This window comes from Dromiciops gliroides, chromosome 2 (assembly GCF_019393635.1).
Source record: "Dromiciops gliroides isolate mDroGli1 chromosome 2, mDroGli1.pri, whole genome shotgun sequence".
NCBI lineage: Eukaryota > Metazoa > Chordata > Mammalia > Microbiotheria > Microbiotheriidae > Dromiciops > Dromiciops gliroides.
In genome coordinates, this window is record NC_057862.1 from 117119289 (window position 1) to 117141998 (window position 22710).

Below are 22710 nucleotides of genomic sequence, written 5' to 3' on the forward strand. Positions count from 1 at the left end.
AAATCTTTCCTAGCACAAGATCAAGTGCATCTCTGACTTCCTTTCAATCTACCAACTGCCCTAGAAATAAATCAGATTAGTATAAAACTAGGTTAGCTTCTTTTTTTGCTCTTTTACTTTTTAATTAAGCTCCTATCTCACTCCAATCAAAACTCTTGTATTCTGAGTGTTCAGTCAAAGGTTGAGCTGATTAAGTTAATTTTGTGACCATTTTTTCTTAGCATTGGTATTTCTGCATAGAGAAGTTAAGTTTCTAGGTATAATTTCCTAGATATATTCTTTCCTCTTTATGAAGCATAGTCACCACATTATACGCTCTTCATGAATTCTCCAAAATGTTGATACAGGTATCTCCTGCTCCTTTTATGTGTATTACATTGTAGTAGGCTTTGGGTAATATAAATGCAGGATATGGGTACTTTGATATGTTTATGGAGCTGGGAAATCCATATGTTTGTATATTCCCTCCAACAATAAAAGTCAGACTCTATCCATGCCTGCTCTTTCTCTCCAACCATTGTCCAGGTCTTCCCATAAATACATCACAAAAAGTCCACCCTATGATCTAGAACACCTTCCTCAAAATCTGTTGTCACTGTATAGATGCCAATGGAGCAAATGGGCCAAGAGCTAGATTTCTTTCCCTCTCTCAATGTGACCAGCCCAACTTTTTTCCCAGTCATACATCACTCTGAAAGCATCCTTTATAAGGCTTTGCCTCCACAGTTCTTCATTGCACTATGTTATAGCCTGCTTAATACATTATCAGACTCTCATACTTCAGATGACCTTCAGCCACAGTTCTTTAGAGACTAGACCATGCCATAACTTTCAGCTATACAGTATTGTTAGAGGAATATTGTTGTTAAAAATTGCAACTATTCAGAGTCATGAAAAGCACTGAAATTTTCCAAAGGCAATCCTGACTGATCTATTCAGCCCCAGTCCCAGATCACTGTCCATTTTCAGTATCTGTTCAAGGATATATACAACAATGGACTAGCTCTTTGAGTTGTCTATCCAACTGCCTACCATAGACTGGAGCAATGGCATCAAACTCAAATGGAAACAGGGCCACTGCATATTGAATTATTTTTTAAATGTAATATTATTTCATTCATTATTTATTTCATTTAATAATTCCCAATTACATATTAATCTAGTTCAGGATGTACTATAAAATGTTGTGGGCTATGGGTTTGACAATTCTAGTCCAGACAATAGGCATTCTTTATCTTTTTGGTTTATATTTTCCCCAAAATAGGCAACAAAAATGCCAATTACCTATACATATGCCTACTTTCTCATGTCTACAAAAATTTCGAGAATAATCTACATGTACATTGAAGACATAATGGAAGTTTAAGACGGAAACAGAAAGGCTTTTGCAAATCATAATCTATTGCAGACTAGAGCTATACAGTCAAAAATTTGGCTAAACCTTTGGAGAAAATGCATGCCTGTTTTAGTTGACAATTAAAAAAACCCTTTAATTAAGTGTCTATACATGTATGTGATGGCATAGGAGACTTTTCTTTTGTATTGAACTGTATAAGGCTGTCCCCAAAGTCTTAGTGCAGTTTTAAGCTATCAATAGTTTATTAATGGGATTATTATTTCACATTGTATCTAGAGAACACATTCTATGTCTGCTGACTGCACTTAGCAACCACACTAAGACTTTTGGGATGCCCCATATGGTATATTCATTTAGGAGAGATCTAGCATATCCTCTAGGTACAATCTGAAATATATACAAAAGGTAGAAATCTTTTTTCTTCTGCTTTTTGAAGCCATTATTTGAACAGAGATTACCTCTAAACTTTTTCAGAGTATAGAGTATTGGACTTTGAATGAGGAAGACCTGGGTTTAAATCCCTCTTCAGATACTTACCAGCTGTGTGAATCTGGTAAATCACTTAACCTGTCAGGAACTCCCTTAGCTTCCTCATCTGTAAAATGAGCTCAATGCCTTCTGTGGTCCCTTTCAGCTCTAAGTTAACATCCAAAGATCATTTCTTATGCCAGATATAAAATGAACACCAACTGTATGTTAGATATTGTGATGTATACTCCAATAGTGATGGTGCCAGGTGCCGATGCAAGGTCCCTCTCTCAGGCCATTCAGTTCATTTTCCCCTACTCCCTCTTCTCCCCATATTCCTCTAGAATAGATATTTTATTTATGGCATTAATCTTTCTTTTCTCTTCAGTTGATTGCAGGGCAGCCCTTTGGAAGCACCATCAGAAAAACTATTCCCAAGGACCATGTTGCTTCAGCACAAGACTTGGACACTGTCTGGTCCCTGGGGGTAAAGTTTATAATTCTCACTGGAGCTTTCTTTGTAAATACCAGAAGGTTTGGGGAAGCCAGAAGTCAGTGATGATGTCAATGGTCTTATCTTTGCAGGGCTATCTCAAGTACTCTGTTTTGTTTTATGGCTACTATGGCAAGGAGAGGAAGATTGGCAAAGCAGGCTACCGGCTGCCCTTGGCTTACTTCCTGGTTGGCATGGCAGTGTTTGTTTACAGCTTTATCATTCTGTTAAAGAAGTAAGGTTGTGAATGTTCTCACATCTTTTTCTGGCCTATCCACTTTGGCCTTTTAGCCCATCACCCTGTGGTTTTAAGGCAAACGTTCTTAAGGGGTCTGTGGGTAAATTTCTGGAGGCTCATGAACTTGAATGGGAAATAATGTAACACCTTTATTTTGATTAACCTCTAAATCAAATCTGATAATTCCTACCACTAAAAAGGCAGGCAACAAACCATTATTCTGAGAGGGTATATTAAGGTTATTCTAGTCAAAGATGATGCAAAAAAAGTCAAGAACCTTGCTCTAAAGAGAGTAGGTAGTAAGTACAATCTGGCTGGTAAAGTGGAATAAAAAACAACTTACCAGAAATATAATAGATTCTCTGCACCCCAACGATATACATTCTAAGAGTCTTATGAATGGGGATATCCATTAACGTCATATCCTATACTATCGAAAATAAGAGAGGAGAGAAGAGGAGAGGAGAGTGGAGAGTGGAGAGGAGAAAGATGGCAAAAAAGGAAGAAGGGAGGAAGGAAAGAAGGAAGGAAGGAAAGAAACAAACAAACATTTAATAAGCACCTACCATGTAACTGTGCTAAGCACTTTTTAAATATCATTTCAATGAATTCTTGCAATAAACCTGGGAGGTACATGTTTTTAATATCTTCATTTTATAGTAAAGGAAACTAAGGCAAACAGTTTAAGTGAATTGCCCAGTGTCACACAGTTAGTAAATGTTTTAGAATGGATTTGAGGGGACATCTAGGTAGCACAGTGGATAAAGCACCAGCCCTGGATTCAGGAGGACCTGAGTTCAGATCCGGCCTCAGACACTTGACACTTACTAGCTGTGTGACCCTGGGCAAGTCACTTAAACCTTATTGCCCTGTGGAAAAAAAAGATGGATTTGAACTCAGTTCCCACATTATTTTTCTATTTCACTTGTGCCCCTTCACCATCAGAGAATCTCATGGAACTCAGAAAAAAAAAAGTTTTAGTATGCTTGGGAGAGAGCAAATTCTGACACATCCAAGTATAATTCAGTAATTTAATTTAACAAGCACTTATTAGTACCTCCTTGTGATGGGCATTGTGCTAGACCCTGGAGATACAAAGAAAAAAAACATCAAGTTCTAGTGTTCAGAGAGCTTACATTTTCCCAGGCTATCTGAACCTCTGGCACATAGCCACACACAGCTTCTACCAGATAATCCAACTCTCTTCTGCCTCCAAGAGAGGAGGCAATTGACTTTAATTCAGCAAAAATTGATTAAGCACCTGATGGCTTTAAGGTTAACACTCTGCTTTTTGAGCTTATTAATTCCATCATAAATATAAGAAAGACAGCCTCCTTTAATTACATTAATCTGTCTTTTCTACTCTAATGTGCTCCTTGGGGCCAAAGGCTACATCTACTGTCTAATATATCCCAAGAATCAAATAGGCTATTAAGGCAACATACTGTAGTGAAAAGGTATTAGACTGATGGGAAAATTGTCTTCTAGTTCCAATTTACTGGCCGTGCAACCTTGGGTAAATTATTTTCCCACTCTGCGCCTAACTTTCCTTATCTAGAAAATGAGGTAGGTGGGCTAGGTTATATCAGCAGTTTCTTCCAGCTCTGAGATTCTATGGCTATATGTAAGAGCCTGAAAAATATAGAACTACTGACTTTGGAGATGGTCAAGAAGAGAAAGAAAGAGGGTTGACCTGTCTGTGCCCATTCTACTGCCCCTTTTCCGGTTTCTAATGGTGATATTATTCAAAGTGAATAAATAGCAACATGTCGTTGGGGCTGACTTTTTTTACCTTTGCTGTAGTTCATTTCATCGTTTTCAGATGTGGCCAAAGCAGAAATTCATTTTCTGGATCATGTGCAGTTCTTACAAGAGTCTGGTTTTGTCTTTTTTAAGTGTTTTCAGGGGGCAGGGGGAGATGGGAGGGAGAAAGGGATCAGAATAGGTTAGCCAGAAAAAAAGAGAAAGATAAAAGTAAAGAAGGTTAATGAAGCTTTTTTTAATGAGTAGAAAGAAGGCAAGGAAGAATTACAGACAAGCAGGGCAGCTTTGATAGTTACTTGTTGAATTTATTGTGTATTTTCTTTTTTTATTGTGTATTTTCAAAGAAAGGCAATTGGTATTTAAGAGAGATCAAGTTTTACTTATAATCCTCTTTTCCTGTTCTATTGCGTATAAGAAAGTGCTTGTTTTATTTGGTATTTAAAATTTATTTATTTGAATATAGAATTAAAAATAACAAAAATTGAGAAATAAATTAGAAAGTAGAGTAGATAGATGTAATGGAAGGAAATCTGGATTCTAGGGCCAGGTCAGCCATTTTTATTAACTGTTTAACCTTGGGAAAAATCATTAATCTCTCAGCTTCATGATTTTTTTCAAAATTTTCAATAAGATAAACACCTCTTCTGCCTGCTTCAGAGTTATTAGAAGGATCAGATGGGATTGTGTATGTGAAAGTGTTCTGAAAGCTGGAAAACAATTGTTCTCAAAAAATGGTATTATCATTTTATTAAAATTGAGATAGGTACAGATCCTGTGATTTCATTACAGACTGGAAATTTCTCTGCGATTTACAATCTTTAAGTCTTGTCTAGAGGACTGAAAGGCTTAGGGCCTTGCCCAACATCACATAGTCAGTATTTGCCCCAGGGACTTGAACCCCAGTCCTGCTAGTTCTAAGATCAGCTCTCTGTCCATTACTTCATTTATCAGATTGTTGGGGGTGGGGGGGAGACTATATTTAATGCTCTCTGTCAAGATAGAGCTCTATATGAAAAAATAGATCAGACTTAAGTTTGGCACTGGGTAGCCATGTGGGGTGGGGTGTCTGTCACTGTCTTTTTGGTGGAATTTTACAGAATGGCAAAGAATTCTAGAATGAGCCTTGCAAGTGCATCCAATGAAAACTACACATTTTGCTGGCGGGTGTTTTGTGCTTGGGATTATCTCATAGGAAACCCAGAGGCTGCAGAGAGCAAGGCTGCTGCCATCGTGAATAGTATCAGGGTGAGCAATGTAACTGCTGAACCAATATGGGGTATGGGGATAGAGAGATCCTCTGGGGAGTTTACCCAGCAAATTTATTTGGAACTGCTTTAAGCCTCCTTCAGAATATACGGCCCATCCCACCTCTCCCCCTACACACAACACACACACTGAAACAGTGGTAGCCTAACCTCTACAATTTGTAATATCTTAATTAACAAAATTAACATCGTAAATTCTAGTCTAAGCATCATCATCTCTTAAAGTATTAGGATTGAAAAATCATAGGACAAATTAGAAGTATAAGGTATCTCAGAAGGGATCTGGTCCAATCTACTCATTTTAAGATAAGGAAACTGAGCTGTGGGAAGTTAAGTAACTTGTCCGAAATCACAAAATCTGTAAAGTAATCTTCAGAGGATTTTAGCTGTCTCACAGCATAGGCCAATGCTCATTCCACCATACCAAGAGGAACCTTCCCTTACCCAACCATCATACTGCCAAACTATGAGTGGGGTATTATTAGCAATATTTGTATTGTTCATTTGACTGATTACTGACAACTAATGTTGGCAACCCTTTGAAGATATTTTAAGTAAATTCTATTCAACAAATGTTTAAATGACTTCTATTTGCTAGATCTCTGGGAATATAAAGACAAAAGTGAAATGGTGCCTTCCCTCAAGAAGCTTACATTCTAATATATATATATACACACACACACACACACACACACACACACACACACACACACACACAGACTAGTAAACAAAGGTATTTTGAAGAGAAAAGGACACTATTAGATGCAGGGTTGGGGTATCAGAGAAAGTTTCAGGAGGAGGTTCACACAGCTGAGCTTTGAAGAAAGATAAAGATTCTGAAAGGAAAAAGAAAAGGTAAAGGAAATGTATTTGAGGATTATAAGGGACAATAGGATCAGGAAGAACAGGTATTTTACTTCTCTTATCCAGAGACCTTCTGCCCAACCTTAACTATCCAGAATACAGCTAAGAATGTGGAAATAAGTAAAAAGAACCTCTGACTAGTTAAAGATATCACATTCAAGCTCTAAAATTCATGCACTTTATTAATAGGTTAACCCCTTAGGATCTTACATGGAGCCTTTTTACTTTTATACACAGCTCTAACGAGGATGATTATCTGAGTAGCTTAATTTATAGGAACTGGGGGTGTTTACCTCAGAGAAAAGAAAGGGGAATGTTTTTATCTTCAAAAATTTCAGAGCTATGTGAAAAGTAGAGAAGAGGATTTAGGGATGCATTATTTGACAGAACTAGGAATAATGATTAGAAGATGCAAAAAAGGAAAATTTAAACTTATTGTAGGGGAAAATCCTTGACCATTATAGAAGTCCTAATACAGGATTCCCCTCCACTTTAAGACTTCAGTCTTAAAGCAAAAGCTGACTGAACACTTGTTGGGGATATTGTAGGGCATTCTCATTCATGTATATGTGGGGCTAGATTGCCCCTGAGATGCCCTCCAACTCTGAAAGTCTGTGATCTGATTAACAGTCCATGAAAACCAGAAAGGCAGAAAGGAAGGGGAATAGGGTACAGTTCAAAATCAGAATGCTGACAACTGAAGTGACAGCTGATGACCTGACAGGAATGAAGGAAGCATATAAACTGCAAAATGAGGTGGCTGGGGGGAGAGGAATTCAAATATCATAGGACCCTGGGGACTTTTCATGTAAGGTCACCACAACCTAAAGATTTTAATACTTAGAGAAATAAGCTTTGCAGTAAGAAAATATTATTAACGATAATAAGATTTGTTTTTATTGCATAATGCTATTTTTAATTTATATTTTCTTGAAGGAGGCGATCTTGGAGGAACAAGAGAAGAAGAAAAGCAAAAATCTGTATGTATTAAAACTGCATCTTTGTGTTCACACAACTCACTCATGAATTTCCAATTTTTTTTTCAAATCAGTAGCTCATCTGTACCTTATTTCCACTGACATTCTTACCAGTGTTCTTTCTATTTTGCATTGCTATTATCTTTCTATGATATAGTATTGAGTAGATTGATAATTTGCCTAATGTAGAATTCAGATAGATTCTATATCTTTCCATACTTCACATATAGGCCAGAAAAATTTGTCCCAGAATCTCATGAGATAATATGAGCTTCTGAAGACATCTGAAGGAATAAGTTCTTTACTATTCTACTTGAAGAATACATCCTGTGCCTTTCCCTTAGCACAGTATGCCACATTCAGTCATCAAATGAGCAAAATCAGAGACCGGCTAGAGACCTGCAAGCTTTCAGAACACCCAAAATGGTCTGAGAAAGGGGAAAATCTGATGGCTCCCCTCCTGCTCTGAGCTCTGCAAGTTCCTGACCTGGCTTTGGGCTTGAGCAAGAGTAGACTGCTCTGGACTCAGCTTTTATCAGCCAGCTAGAAAGCTCTGAGTTTTCTCCTTTCTCTCTATTCAGTTTTGTATATAAAGGATAATGCATTAGTATCAGTGTATACCCCAGGCAAAATACCATGAAAGAGAGTGTAGCTCATTGTGGAAGTGAAGAACTAACATATTCATCCATATATCTATCCAGAAGTCCCCATCACCACATCATAGTGAGGAACACAAAGAAGGGCAAGAGGGATGCTTGTTGGCAGCTTTCATGGACATGTCCATCTATATTTTATATTCCTTAAGAAATAAGGAACTTTTTAAATGGCTAATTATTATTCCAAACAGAAAATCCAATTTGTACTAAATGTGTTTTATGACCTAAAATACACTGTCTATGCAATAACTACCCTCCAGAGAAAATTTTGTGACTCTTTTTCATCTCTCTCTCTCTCTTTTTTCAGAGCAGTGACCATATGTCTCCGGATCATTGCAAATATCCTAGTACTCCTATCACTTGCCGGGAGCATTTATCTCATCTACTTTGTGGTAGATCGGTCACAGAAGCTGGAGCGGACCAAAGAGGAACTGACCCTTTGGGAAAAGAATGAGGTGCTACTTATAACTCCATTTGAACAAGGAGTGCCTTTGAAAAAGCTCATTGCAGTTTTCTTGTTGCAAGTATTGATTTAAAGTCACTGAAGCTGTGCTACTTTTTTTTCCAAGTATGGTCAGAAATATCCCTAAGAACTGCCCCACATCGCACCCTACCCAAGAGTTGCTTATTATACACATACTCTCTAAAGCTTATGATGCAAGGGCTGTAAGCCAGCAACTGCCCACTTCAAATTTTAATAGCAGACTTTTATTCTCAACCACAGAGGGCTTTGGAAATGCTAGTTCAAATTGATCCTCTTCTACTTCATATATCCCTAGAACAAATTTCACCTTAGCTCCAGAGATCACTTGTTTACCCACAGGGATCTGAAGAGCAGAAAGATTTTCACTTTACAGATCTGTGTATGGGAACAACAATTTATTAATCAGGTTCCTGAAGGAGCTAAAAACTCAGGTCCCTTCCAACTCCAATATTTTGGAATTGTGTAGTATAAAAATGGCAAAAATTCTCTAGGAATAGTATAATAGTCACAGTCCTTCTAGTGAATGGCTTTTCAAAGTGAGTTATGATATTAAAAAGGAATTTGAGGGGGCAGCTAGGTGGCACAGTGGATAAAGCACCAACCTTGGATTCAGGAGTACCTGAGTTCAAATCTGGCCTCAGACACTTGACACTTGCTAGCTGTGTGACCCTGGGCAAGTCACTTAACCCTCATTGCTCTGCGAAAGAAAGAAAGAAAGAGAGAGAGAGAGAGAGAGAGAGAGAGGAAGGAAGGAAGGAAGGAAGGAAGGAAGGAAGGAAGGAAGGAAGGAAGGAAGGAAGGAAGGAAGGAAGGAAGGAAGGAAGGAAGGAAGGAAGGAAGGAAGGAAGGAAGGAAGGAAGGAAGGAAGGGAGAAAAAAGAAAAGGAATTCGAGACAATCTGTTTAGTCCAATCTGTCAAGACTACATTGAGACCATGCCATTTAAGTGAAGATCTATACACATTTTTTTCTATGACATTAAAAATAAATTCCATAATTTCCCCTGGTAACAACATCTCTGTCAGGAAACTCACAACTCAAAATTAAGTCTATTTGATATCTTTCTCCCTTTTCCCTTCTCAGCGAAAGTGGACACACAAGTTATAAAATTATATAGAAAATGAATCAATCATAGTTTGAATTATTATTGAACCATCTTTATCTTCTTTATTTTTCCACATTTTTCCTTGGTCTTACTAAAAAGGACAATAAGTTGATTGTTCAATTCAGCATTTTTAAAACATATACTATTTTCACAGTGCCATTCTGTATGGTGGTGGATATTTAAAGACCAAAACAAGGTGTAATCCCTGCCCTCATAGAATTTTAATCTACAGGGGATATAACACATGTACATATAGCAAGTTCATAAAAAGGTTATAGACTAGATGCTATATGAGATTCTAGAGGAAATGATCTTACTGACTGGGAAGAGTGAGGAAAGATCAAGGAAGGCTTCATGCAGTTTATGTTTGAATTGGGCTTTAAAGAATAGATAAGGATTAAATAAGTAAAGATGAATAAGATATAACTGGTTGTCATTGGTATAGGTATCAGCATGAGCAAAGACATGGAGGTGGGAAATAGGAGCAACAGCTACAGGGTAAAGGGAGTACAATTTGACTGGAAGAAAGATTATATGGAGATAACATGAGATAACACTGGGAAGATAAGTGGCATCTGGCTGGCCTTGCATTCTAGGTTAAAGAATTTGAACTTTATTTATTAGATAATAGGGAGCCATTTCATATTTTGAGCAGAGGAGTAACATGTCCAGATCTATGCATAAGGATGATTTCTTGGTAGCAATAGGTTTGGAGGTGCCAAGTAGTTGAGGAGGAAAGACTAAGATGTTGTTGTAATAGTCCCTTTTGCTGGTAACATGCATCTATACTATGGTAGTAGCAGTGGAGAGGGCAGATGGGAGAGTTAACAGAGGTAGAATCAATGGAACTTGATCTAAGTCCTATTGTATATAAATAACTTGAGAGAGAATGAGTGAAGGGGAGGAAAGAAAAAAGGGGAGAGAGAGAGGCAGAGAGAACATAACACTGTTTTCAAACATGGAAAAACTAAGAGAACAAATGACAATGGCATAAACAGAAATTTTATTTCACATAAGAGACATTAGACTTGTTCTGCTTAGATCTTCAAGGTAGAGCTAGGAGCAATGGATGGGTGAAATTGCTGGGAGACTGATTCCAGTTCATTGCTAGAAAATACTTCCTAATGATTAGAATTGTTCAAAAATGGACTGGGCTATCTCAGGAGAAAATATTTTCCACCTCACATGAAGATCATCAAGCAAAGGTTGGGTGAGCACTAATTAGGTATACACAGTAACTGCTTAATAAATGCTATTGATTATTGTAGAGAATTCCTATTTAAATATAGATGGCCTTTGAGAGCCCTTTCAACTCTGAGATTTCATAATTCTGTGTGAAATCAAAAGGATGTTATTGAAGAGAATTCAGTAAGCTCATTTGAGGACAGGTTGAGTTTGAGTTACCAGTGGAATATCTAAATGGTATCTATCTAGGCATCTAGAGAGACAGATCTATCTGTCACCAATATCAGCAACATAGATATGGGGCATCATCTACACAGGGCTGCATTTCTGCCTTCACATTCCCCAATCTGTCAGAATCAGATTAATATGTAATTGGGAACTATTTAACACAATAAATAAAAATCCAATGGAACATAGATTATATTATATAGTTTTCTAAGTCAATATGCAACTGCAAGGATCTGTATGTATGGCTTAGGGCCCCTTTGTCTATTTGAGATTGACATCACTGGGCTCCATGGTGTCTGAAGTCTTTTCCAGATCTAAATGTATAAATCTTATTTTCCCCAGATACTCAGTCTGAGAAGCATTGGGTAGTATAGTCACATAAAATGAAGGTCAATTCTCCCATCATCCAAGTGCATGCATGTGTTATTACCTTTATTTTAACTATCTACATCAAATAATCTCTGATAATTTTGAGTTTCTTACTCTAATTTCAGAGATCATGTGATATCCTGAATGACTCACATTATTTGTTTACTATGTATTAAATGTACAAACTATTCTGGGACCCTTAATGCCCCAAATTGTAACAAATGTAGATATTTAAGATGATTTTAAACCTCTAAGTCTGAACTTTCCTTCTTCTGTAGGTCAGTGTGGTAGTTTCCCTGATTACTATGATAGCTCCTTCTGCCTTTGAACTTGTGGCTGCTTTAGAGATGTACCACCCAAGAACAACATTGCGATTCCAGCTGGCAAGGTACAGTAGTCACTTTCTGTGTGGCTAGAGTATGTAGTCCCCCTTCCACAAGAACTAAAATGCAGCAAACTTGTAAACCCCTTGAGCAAATTCTTTCCCCAGAGCTTAGCATAGAAAGTATGGTACAACTATGCTCAGTCCCAAATAAACGTGACATGAAGCTGATATTATCTGTTCTGTGGCATCAATTATGGCATCGCCAAAATAAAGTGGACTATATTCTAGAAATTTTAGAGCTAGAAGAAACCTTAGAGATTACTTAAACTAGCTCCTCATTTTGCCAGTGAGAAACTGAGGTCCAGAGAAGTTAGGTGACTTACCAAATTTATTAATTAATTAAAGTATTAATTAATAATTAATCAATTAATAAGAAAATAATTAAGTAAAATTAAACAGTATGTTCATTTTAAAATTAATTTAAAATTTAAAATAATAGTAATTTTAAAATAATAAATTAGTTGATTAAAATATTATGAAATGCAAAATGGATGATTTTGATTACATTAAATTAAAAAGGTTTTGTACTAACAGAAGCAATACATTAATAGGCAGAAAGCTGGGAAACAATTTTTATAGCCAATACTTCTGATAAGGCCTTGTTTCTAAAATATATCGGGAACTAAATCAAATTTATAAGAATCCAAGTCATTCTCCAATTGAGAAATAGTCAAAGGGTACAAAGAGGCAGTTTTCTGATGAAGAAATCAAAACTATCTATTGCTATATGAAAAATTGCTCTAAATCACTATTGATTAGAGAAATGCAAATTAAAACAACTCTGGGGTACCATCTGACACCTATCAGATTGGCTAATATGACAAAAAAGGAAAATAATAAATGTTGGAGAAGCTGTAGAAAAATTGGAACACTAATGCATTGTTGGTGGAGCTGTAAACTGATCTAACCATTCTGGAGAGCAATTTGGAATTATACCCTATGTTATTTAAAACTCTAAGTGTGGAGGCAGCTAGGTGGCGCAGTGGATAGAGCACCAACCCTGGAGTCAGGAGTACCTGAGTTCAATTCCGGCCTCAGACACTTAACACTTACTAGCTGTGTGACCCTAGGCAAGTCACTTAACCCCAATTTATATATATATATATATATATAAAAGTGTGGGTTCTAATCTGTCCTCCCCAGTTTGGGGGGGGAAAGTGGCTAAAATGTGAAGTCCTGACACCAAGTAGATGTATTGAACCAAAAGACCAAGATCCTGTCAGCCAGCCTCAGCTTCCTACTTCCTGTCCTCCCCAAAATGAAAGGTTCTTCAAGTTGATTGGTCAAGAGCAGTCTCCTGTTGATGTCGCAGTCCACAGCCTCTGAGAACACACCCCACTCAGGGTTGGCCACTTGTGGTCTCAGTTTAATCAACCTTAACTAGGTTCAGCTTCTGAGAACACCCTACTCAGGGCCAGCCACGTGTGGTCCTGATTTAATCATCATTAAGTAGGTTCTCAGTCTCTCAGTCTCACCTGTAACAATTGGAATGACACCACCTGCTGGAGACTTACTGTAGGAAAGCTCCAACATGAGGAGAGGGCCTCTGAGGGCAGGACCATGTGTCTTTTCTTTGGAGTCAGGAAGTGACATTTGCTTGTGGGAGGAAGAAGGGGGAGGCTGGCACGCTGGCTCACTCTCTTTGGTGTGGACTCTGGTGGAGAGCAGAGCTAGGAATTCTCTCTCCCTTTAATAGATAGATGAATCTAGGCCTTTCTCTTCACCAAATTCTTATTCTCCTTAATAAATTCTTAAAAGTCCAACTCTTGCTAAAGCTTATAATTTATTGGCAACCACTCATTAGATTTTAGACAAACTAGGTAGAATTTTAGCCCCTTACACACCCAATTCAATAAATTCCAAATCAAACTTCAGATGGGGGCTCCTGGGCATCTGTCAAGTCCCATTATTTTATCACATATTACAGAGCTGGGACTAAGCTCATTTTCCTTTTGACTATATCACCATCCTCTCTTGATCTGAGAGGGAAATGCCTTCCTACCCACCTTACTAAGAGGCATTAAGGAAGGGGTGGCTAGGTGGCATAGTAGATAAAGCACCAGTCCTGGATTCAGGAGGACCTGAGTTCAAATCTTGCCTCAGACACTTGACACTGACTGGCTGTGTGATCCTGGACAAGTCACTTAATGCTCATTGCCCTGAAAAAAACAAAAAGAGGCATTAAGGAGAATATAATTTGTCATCTCATTTGTCCTCACAATAATCAAATTAGTTCATTCGGTACTATTGCTTTTGTTTAACAGTAAGGAAAAAAAGCTTAGTGACATCTTTATACTTTTGTACTAGATCGTAGCTCCTTGGGGTAAGGGGTTATGCTTTATTTATCTTTTTGACCTTTTCCCCTGCCCACAGGTGATACCTAACACCTTGTCTTATATTCATCTAGCGACTGGTCGTAAGGGAAGGAGAAAGGGTGTTCTGTTTAAAGCACACAATGGCTTATGCTGTCTAAATCTGTTGCTGTTTCCAAATCTGATCACATACTCACCTGAACAAAGGAACAATAGGCAGCATAATATACCTCCAGAGGGAAAGGGATTACAAGGAGTTCTCTGCCCTTGGTTTAAGATACCTGATCTAGTCTAATCCCTGCTTTTTACAAAGAAAGAACCGTAATTATGTGTTCAAGGTCACACAGCTAGTGTGGCAAGTCCAGGACTAGATTCCCAGAAGCCTGACCCCAAAAACTTCCCATCATCCTAGGTTGATTATAATTCTCTCTAATTTCTGCAGTACAGACCCATCAACCAAAAGTGTGATGGACTAATTCCTTATTGCATCTTTGTTGCTTTTAGGGTCCTTGTGTTGTATCTGGGAAACCTGTACAGCTTGATCATTGCACTTCTGGACAAGGTGAACAGCATGAGTATCGCTGTGAGTATTCCAGCATGCTTTGACAGTGTTTTCAAACACACCGAGGAAAGACTACTACTATTAGGTTTGTACATGCTGAAGTATACCTGCCTAACACATAAGAGCCACACAATCAAGGGGGGGGGGGAGGGGGGAGAGGGGAGAAAGAAAGAAAGAAAGAAAGAAAGAAAGAAAGAAAGAAAGAAAGAAAGAAAGAAAGAAAGAAAGAAAGAAAGAAAGAAAGAAAGAAAGAAAGAAAGAAAGAAAGAAAGAAAGAAAGAAAGAAAGAAAGAAAGAAAGAAAGAAAGAAAGAAAGAAAGAAAGGAAGGAAGGAAGAAAGAAAGGAAGGAAGGAAGGAAGGAAGAAAGGAAGAAAGGAAGAAAGGAAGAAAGGAAGAAAGGAAGAAAGGAAGAAAGGAAGAAAGGAAGAAAGGAAGAAAGGAAGAAAGGAAGAAAGGAAGAAAGGAAGAAAGGAAGAAAGGAAGAAAGGAAGAAAGGAAGAAAGGAAGAAAGGAAGAAAGGAAGAAAGAAAGAAAGAAAGAAAGAAAGAAAGAAAGAAAGAAAGAAAGAAAGAAAGAAAGAAAGAAAGAAAGAAAGAAAGAAAGAAAGAAAGAAAGAAAGAAAGAAAGAAAGAAAGAAAGAAGGAGGGAGGAAGGAAGGAAGAGGAGGGAGGGAGGAAGATACATTTATGAAGAATATATATCTCAGGGGCAGCTAGGTGGCACAGTGGATAGAGCACCGGCCTTGGAGTCAGGAGTACCTGAGTTCAAATCCGGCCTCAGACACTTAATACTTACTAGCTGTGTGACCCTGGGCAAGTCACTTAATCCCAATTGCCTCACTTAAAAAAAAATAAAGAATATATATCTCAAACATGAGTTGCTCTTACATTGATACAGCAAAAGGTGATGGATAATTCTATGCCCTTCAGCAGCACCATAGAACACTTGGAAGTCAGAGCTGTCCTAGAATATGATGAATTGGGTCCATCATCCCAGGTCTCAAACTTGGGGGCCCCTGGCAGTTGTGCACTAATCTAAAAGCAAGTTAGCATTGGAGAAGGGAAAATTATTTTTTAAAAGACCTTGAAACAATAGAAGGAACACCTAGAAAAAATGGAATCATGGGTCTGATCCAATTATCTCTTTCTCTCTTACTCTCTCCCTCTCATTATACATACATATAAATACATATGTGTGCATATGAAGGCACATATAGACATATAAACATCTGTATTTATAAGATGCTTATCTATCTACCATCTGTCTGTCTATCATCAGACCTGTGATTTCATTGGTGTAAGGAACTCATCAAATCACAGAACTTGAGAACTGTGAAGGAATCCTAATGACCAGCTACTCTAAGCCATAGACAAAATGAATCGTCACTATAACATACCTGATGAATAGTCATACAGCCCCTGCCTGAAGACCTTAAGGGAATGGAAAGCCACCAGCTTTCTAGGCAGACCATTGTACTTTGAACAGCTCTCATAAATGTTTCCTGACATCAAGCCCAAACTTACAACTTTGCAGCTTCTAGAGATTCTCCCTATTTCCAGTCTCTGAGACCAAATGGAATGAGTCTAAGGTCTGTTTCATGTGACAGCCCTTCAGGCTAAAATAGTAAACTAGTAAGTATGAGAACAAGAACCACACCCCAGCCTTCCAATCACTATTCTTGGCCAAAATGACTTGGGTTTCTCATGCTATAGGCAAATGATGTCATCTGTTTAAGGAAAGACATCCCTGACAACAGAATTTCATTGACACAGGTGTGTGCAATCTCTGTTTTCTTTCCTGCAGGAAGCTGAAGCTAAAAATAATGCAAGCAACTGGGTAGATTCTCTTTTCTTCCTCCCCACCAGAGCATTTCCTGAGGAAGACAAATGGTCCCCAACCATTCCTGGCATCCAAGTGAAACAAAATAGCACAATTCAGAGTTACCTGATACCCACTACCATCACTAATAAGACAATTTCCTACAACTATAATGTGCAGAATCAACAGGACCAGTGCTGGGAAACATATGTTGGACAGGTAATCAGCCTCAACAAATCATTATATTAGCTATCTATGAGGAAAAAGTCTGTGATGACTGACTCCTGAGAACCAAGGGGATGTAGAATGTGGAGGCTGAGTCTGGGAGATCATCAGAGAAATTAATTCTGCCTGAGTCTGGATAGGTTTGACATACTATTCTGGATCCAAGGATGCTACCTGGGAATTATGGAAGGGAAACAAGGAGGGAGCTTGTGACTTCTGCTTTCTGGGGCAAGAGAAAGGCAAATGGAATTACAAGAACACAACAAGCCTGAGAGAAAATAAAAGGGAAGGGGAGGAGTAGTGTGAGCTTTAGAGGAATTGGGAGAAAACGGGCTCATGAAAGGGGTTTAGGGTAAGAATTAAGAAAAAATAAGGCTTAGGCCTCAATATATTTGCATGTGGGATAAGGATTAACTCAGACCAATAAAATAATACTTTTTTTTCTTTTATTCCTCTGTTGTACATTATAAAGAGGTGGTACAACTTAGTGGAGAAGGTACTAGAGCTAAAATCAAGGTGAACTGAATTCAAATCTTAAGATATAGGTTGCAATATGCTCTGTGGGGGAGGACCCCAACCAATGTGGTGCATCTTAGTATATTCCCCCTTTTAAACAAAAGCCTGTGCCATAGGGGGCGGCTAGGTGGAGCAGTGGATAAAGCACCGGCCCTGGATTCAGGAGTACCTGAGTTCAAATCTGGCCCCTGACACTTGACACTTACTAGCTGTGTGACCCTGGGCAAGTCACTTAACCCCCATTGCCCCGCAAAAAAAAAAAAAAAAAAAAAAAAAAAAAAAAGCCTGTGCCATGTTCTGGGGGTTGAGAAAAAAGTCACATAGTTACCTTTAGACAACTTATCATGGAGAACCCAAGAAATAAAGGACAACTGAGATCCTGAAAAGGGAGTCTGCAAGGAAGATCTCAGATCTGGGGGACAGGGAATAGGTCACATATGAAGAGTGAGATTATGGACGACAAGAAGTCCATAAAACCCCTTCGTACCACACCTCTAAAACTGGGGGGAGAAAAGGTGATTTGAAGCCATCTAAACTGAGTCTAGAGAACAGACATACTTCTGATTGGTGAGAAATGAGGAATCACAGAAAAGCACTAAGAATGTGGATGTGGGTGGGGGGTGGTTATTGGAGGTGGGAGGAGACAGACTCATGAAATGGTCTTGAAGATCTTATTCTCATAATTTTAAATGTGAATTAATTGAACAATCTGATAGAACCAAAAAGAGTGATAGTTAGGAAAAAAACACAACTCTAATCTATTGCTTACAAGAAATGTTAAAAACAAAGAAATACATGGAATAAAAATTAAGAAATTGAAAACAAAATACTATGCATCACTTGAATGTAGAAAAAAAGAGTTACAATCATATTATCAGATGAAATAAAAATCTAAGATTCAAAACATAAAGAGATAAATAAGGAAACTAAATTATACTGAAAGGAATCCATTGTACCAAGGCTAAAAAGAGAATGAATATACTGGTAAATATATAGAGAGGTGACAGGAAGAATCACCGAATTTAGTCAGTAACCCAAGACCTTTTGATTTACAGGAAATGCTGAAGCTCTCCATTATTGACATGATTTTCACAGTAGCAAGCATTCTGCTCATTGACTTTTTCCGAGGTCTCTTTGTTCGGTATTTAAGTGACTGTTGGTGTTGGGACCTTGAAAGCAAGTTTGTAAGTTCAATGACATGTTGATTTAAGATGTCTTGTTCAAGAAGTTCCGAATGAGCTAATTTTACCCATTCCTGATAGTTATTTGCTACATTAGCCAGTCTTCAGAGCTCTAATGGGGATAGTTATATGGGAGAAGGAAAAAGACAAATAGGGCTAGTTTCTTATGAGAGTAACCTGTCTCTGTTCCTCTCACCCTCACCCTCACCCTTGCCCTTGCCCTTGCCCTCACCTTCTCCCTCGCCCTCGCCCTCTCTCCTCAACCCCTCTCTCCATGCCACTGTCTTTCTGTCTGTGTCTGTTTGTCTCTATCTCTGTGTGTGTCTTTGGGTATGTCTGTGTGTCTTTCTCTTTCTATCCCTGTCTCTGTCTCTCTGTGTCTCTCTCTTAGTCTCTCTGTCTCTCTCTCACACACACACACACACACACACACACACAGCCATTTAAACAAACTCAGACTTCAATTTCTAAGATATGATTGCACTGCAAAGTGAATATAATTCCCTTGCTTGGACAAAAATATTTACAGTATTTTGTTCACTACTTAACTACTCATTTTTACTTCTAGCCTGAATATGGAGAATTCAAAATAGCTGAAAATGTGCTCCATTTAGTCTACAACCAAGGAATGATTTGGTAGGTAACAAAGCTGTTTTTTTATGTTCTGGTCTGTCCATTTCATTTGGAACCTTCAATTTATGAATGCACTATTATTAAACCTACACAACATTGTCTTGAGAATTCAAAAGTCGCATCACTTCCAATAATAAGTATCATCTATAATTGCATAAGACCTTTTCTTGTCAAGTCTCAAAAACCCCTTGTAAGCCAGTGATGTCACATTTCCAGAAAGGATAAGGATGAGGGCTCTTTCTGAGCCCTACAGAATAGGAGAATAAGAAGAGATATAGCTAGAGAAAGTCATGGAAAGGCTAGGGAGACCTAGCTGTATGACCTTCATCTCTATTCATCTGTGAACCTCCATTTAAGCTTATTTATAAAATAAAGATATTGGACAAAGTGATCTCAAAAGTTCCTTCCAGTTCTAACATCCTATTATCCCATTATCTTGCTGAGATGCCATCACCATATTTTTTGAGTCACAATAATTTTTTTCTTGAAATGTTTCCCAAGTATCACCATCCCCTAATAGAACTGATAAAAGTTCATTTCTCTTCTCTCTCCTCTTTTTTCCTCTCTTCTCTCTTCCTTGTCTTCTCTTATTCTCCTATCCTCCTCACTTCCTATAGTTCTTACAAGAAACAAGAGGCAGATATGGTGAAGGAGAAATACCACTGGTTGGGGAGTTGTCACTAGGGCCCTGCTTCTAGCTTTTCCCCTGAGTAGGTGTTTGACCTTGAGTAGGTCACATTATTTTCCTGGACCTAAATTTTCTCATCTGAAAAGAAATGAAGAGTTGAACTAGAAAAGACTCTAAATCCCCTTATGGTTTGTTTGTTTCATTTCCTTCTTCTTCCTCCCTCTTCTTTTTATATTCCTTTCAATATCTTACCCCAAATCTTCAGCTCTTTCCTGTCCTCCTTTTCCAAGGTCTCAGCTAGCTCAAAAATACTATGTACACACATGTATGTATACATACATGTGCACATATGTATGTTGTGTGTACATACATGTTTATATAGACACGTGTGTGTGTATAATTTTTCTCTCATTTGCAATTGATAAAAGACACTATGCTTCTGCTTCAAGCAAGAGGAAAAGGCTTATGACTTATCATCTGAAAAATCCCACAGATTTGTCCCTGATGCTGTTTCCCTTGATGAATTATGGTTCAATGAAAAGAAACGAGGTTTTTGAATAAGATAATTTAATTTTAATTCCCAGCTTTGACCCTTACTACATTACAATCTCTCCTTGACTTCAGTTCCCTTATTTGTAAAATTAGCAGGAGTGAAGAGTGTATGGCTTCCAAAGTTCTTTCTGGCTCTAGATCTAAGATCCCCTCCTTTCTACACTCATTTCCACTTAGCTCATTTCCAAACCACACTATCATTATTTTATCACCTTTACCTTCTGACCTACCTGTCTGAGTTGTTACAGCATTTCTAATAGCTCCTTGTGTTCATCTCATTCATTGGTGGTGGCCAGGAAGTCACCTTTCCACAATGCATCTCTCATTCACATGAGTAAAACTCTTTTAATTATTAGAACAACCCTGTGAATTAGATATGCCACCTACTATCTTCTCCAGAAGTGAAGAACTCTATAAGACAGAAAAGTTCATTGACTTTCTCAAGGTTATAGTCTTATTGATGGATGCAGGACCCAAGTGTCCTATTTCTTAATACAGTGGTCTTTCCACAGCAACAAAATGTGTGGTCCTAGTAGTTAAGTGACCCTTCCTCTCAATTCCATTCAGACCAACTACCCGCTACACCCAATGACAAAGAGAAAACTTTTATTATAGCCAGAGAAATATAGGTTACACATAGGAAAACTCCCCTGTGTCAAATAATATTAGGGGGTAAAAGGCTTCTAAGGGGATCATGGCCTTTTTTCCCTTTTGAGGATATTTAAAAATAGGATTCCCTCCCATCTGTGGAGAAGGTTCAGATCTATGAACATTTAGAAATGGAGATGTTGGCCCTGACCATTCCTAAGGTATGTTTCAGCTCTAATTCTATGATTTTATGAATACATACTTTTTAATAGTCATGCCTGGTCCATAAATATAGAATGTTATTTTCCTGTCAAATTTATTTATGAGAATATACCTGCCAAAACAGACACAGGAACTATTCAAAGATAAACATAAAACAGTTTTGGTACAAAGAAACTCTAATCCAAATAATTGAAGTGATATTTATTGTTCATGAGTAGGTAAAGCCAATATAATTTTTAAATGATGATTTTACCTAACTAATCTAAATATTCAATGTCATCCCCAATTAAATTACTAAAAATTTATTTTATTGAGTTAGAAAAACTAATAACAAAGTTCATTTGGAAGAACAAAAGCTCAGAAACTTCAAAGAAACAAGGAAAAATAATGTAGAGGAAATACTTTCAGTAGTATCATACCTTAAACTATAAGTTGAGAGGATTGTTGAAGTATAAAATATATCATTTTGATTATTTTAAATTAAATTTTTCTTGCATAAGTAAAACTTATATAGCCAAAAATAGAAAGAATGCAGAAAATTGGGGGAAAAAACCTTTCATGGACAATCTCTTAGATAGAATGTAATTGGGTTGGAATATTGCTGTGATTTAGGAGATGATGAGCTGGTTGACTTGGAAAGGCATGGAAAAACTTAAATGTGAAGAAAGATGTAAGCTGCCTTCAGAGAAACAGATGTAAAAATAAGCATAGTACAGTCTTGCATATATGTGTATGAGTGTACATGTGAACATATACATGTGTATATATGCATAGATATCTATGCTAAGTGTGTATATACATATATGTATATGTGTGTGTGTATAAAGTACATAGCAGAGAACAAAAGAAAACCAACAAGGAAGCAAGGAAAAGCTAGGCACATTTGAAAACTGTGTTTCATTAAGCATTTATTATATAGGTTTTCTTGAAATGAAGATTTATTATTTTATATTGAATCATCTCCTATGTTCTGCTGTACACATGGTATTTTTTTTCTTTTCCCACTTTGTATTTAAGTTCAAAAATTTTTTAAATTACAAAAAAAAGAGACATTTGCACTGCATACATGACACTGTGATAGACACTGAGGATTCAAAGACATAGATGATACTGACCTTCCTCTTAAGAAGATTACAGGGGCAGCTAGGTGGTGAAGTAGATAGCACAGGCCCTGGATTCAGGAGTTCAAATCCAGCCTCAGACACTTGGCACTTACTAGCTGTGTGACCTTGGGCAAGTCACTTAACCCTCATTAAGAAGAAGGAGAAGGGGGAAGCTAGGTGCAATGGATAAAGCACCAGCCCTGGATTTAGGAGGACCTGAGTTCCAATCTGGCCTCAGACACTTTACACTTACTAGCTGTGTGACCCTGGGCAAGTCACTTAACCCTCATTGCCCTGCACCCAAAAAAGGGGAGGGGCAGCTAGGTGGTGCAGTGGATAAAGCACTGGCCCTGAAGTCAGGAGGAACCGAGTTCAAATCTGGCCTCAGTCACCTGACATATTACTAGCTGTGTGACCTTGGGCAAGTCACTCAACCCTCAATGCCTGACCCCCCCCCCAAAAAAAAAGGAGGAGGAGAAGATGAATGATGATGATGATTACAATATAATGGAATGAGAAGGTATTTACACAA

At 37.8% G+C, this 22710-nt stretch overlaps 1 protein-coding gene across 1 annotated transcript in view; it reads left to right on the top strand.

Moving 5' to 3' along the window:
- The window catches only part of TMC3 (transmembrane channel like 3), an 83204-nt gene that overhangs the window by 32379 nt on the left and 28115 nt on the right, over window positions 1-22710 (top strand). Inside the window, exons 6-15 of the mRNA XM_043981656.1 lie at window positions 2214-2312; window positions 2411-2553; window positions 5418-5565; window positions 7386-7429; window positions 8390-8537; window positions 11731-11840; window positions 14654-14732; window positions 16516-16749; window positions 18327-18455; window positions 19021-19088. Of these exons, the coding sequence (XP_043837591.1) occupies window positions 2214-2312; window positions 2411-2553; window positions 5418-5565; window positions 7386-7429; window positions 8390-8537; window positions 11731-11840; window positions 14654-14732; window positions 16516-16749; window positions 18327-18455; window positions 19021-19088 (1202 nt within the window). The remainder of the gene's footprint in view (window positions 1-2213; window positions 2313-2410; window positions 2554-5417; window positions 5566-7385; window positions 7430-8389; window positions 8538-11730; window positions 11841-14653; window positions 14733-16515; window positions 16750-18326; window positions 18456-19020; window positions 19089-22710) is intronic.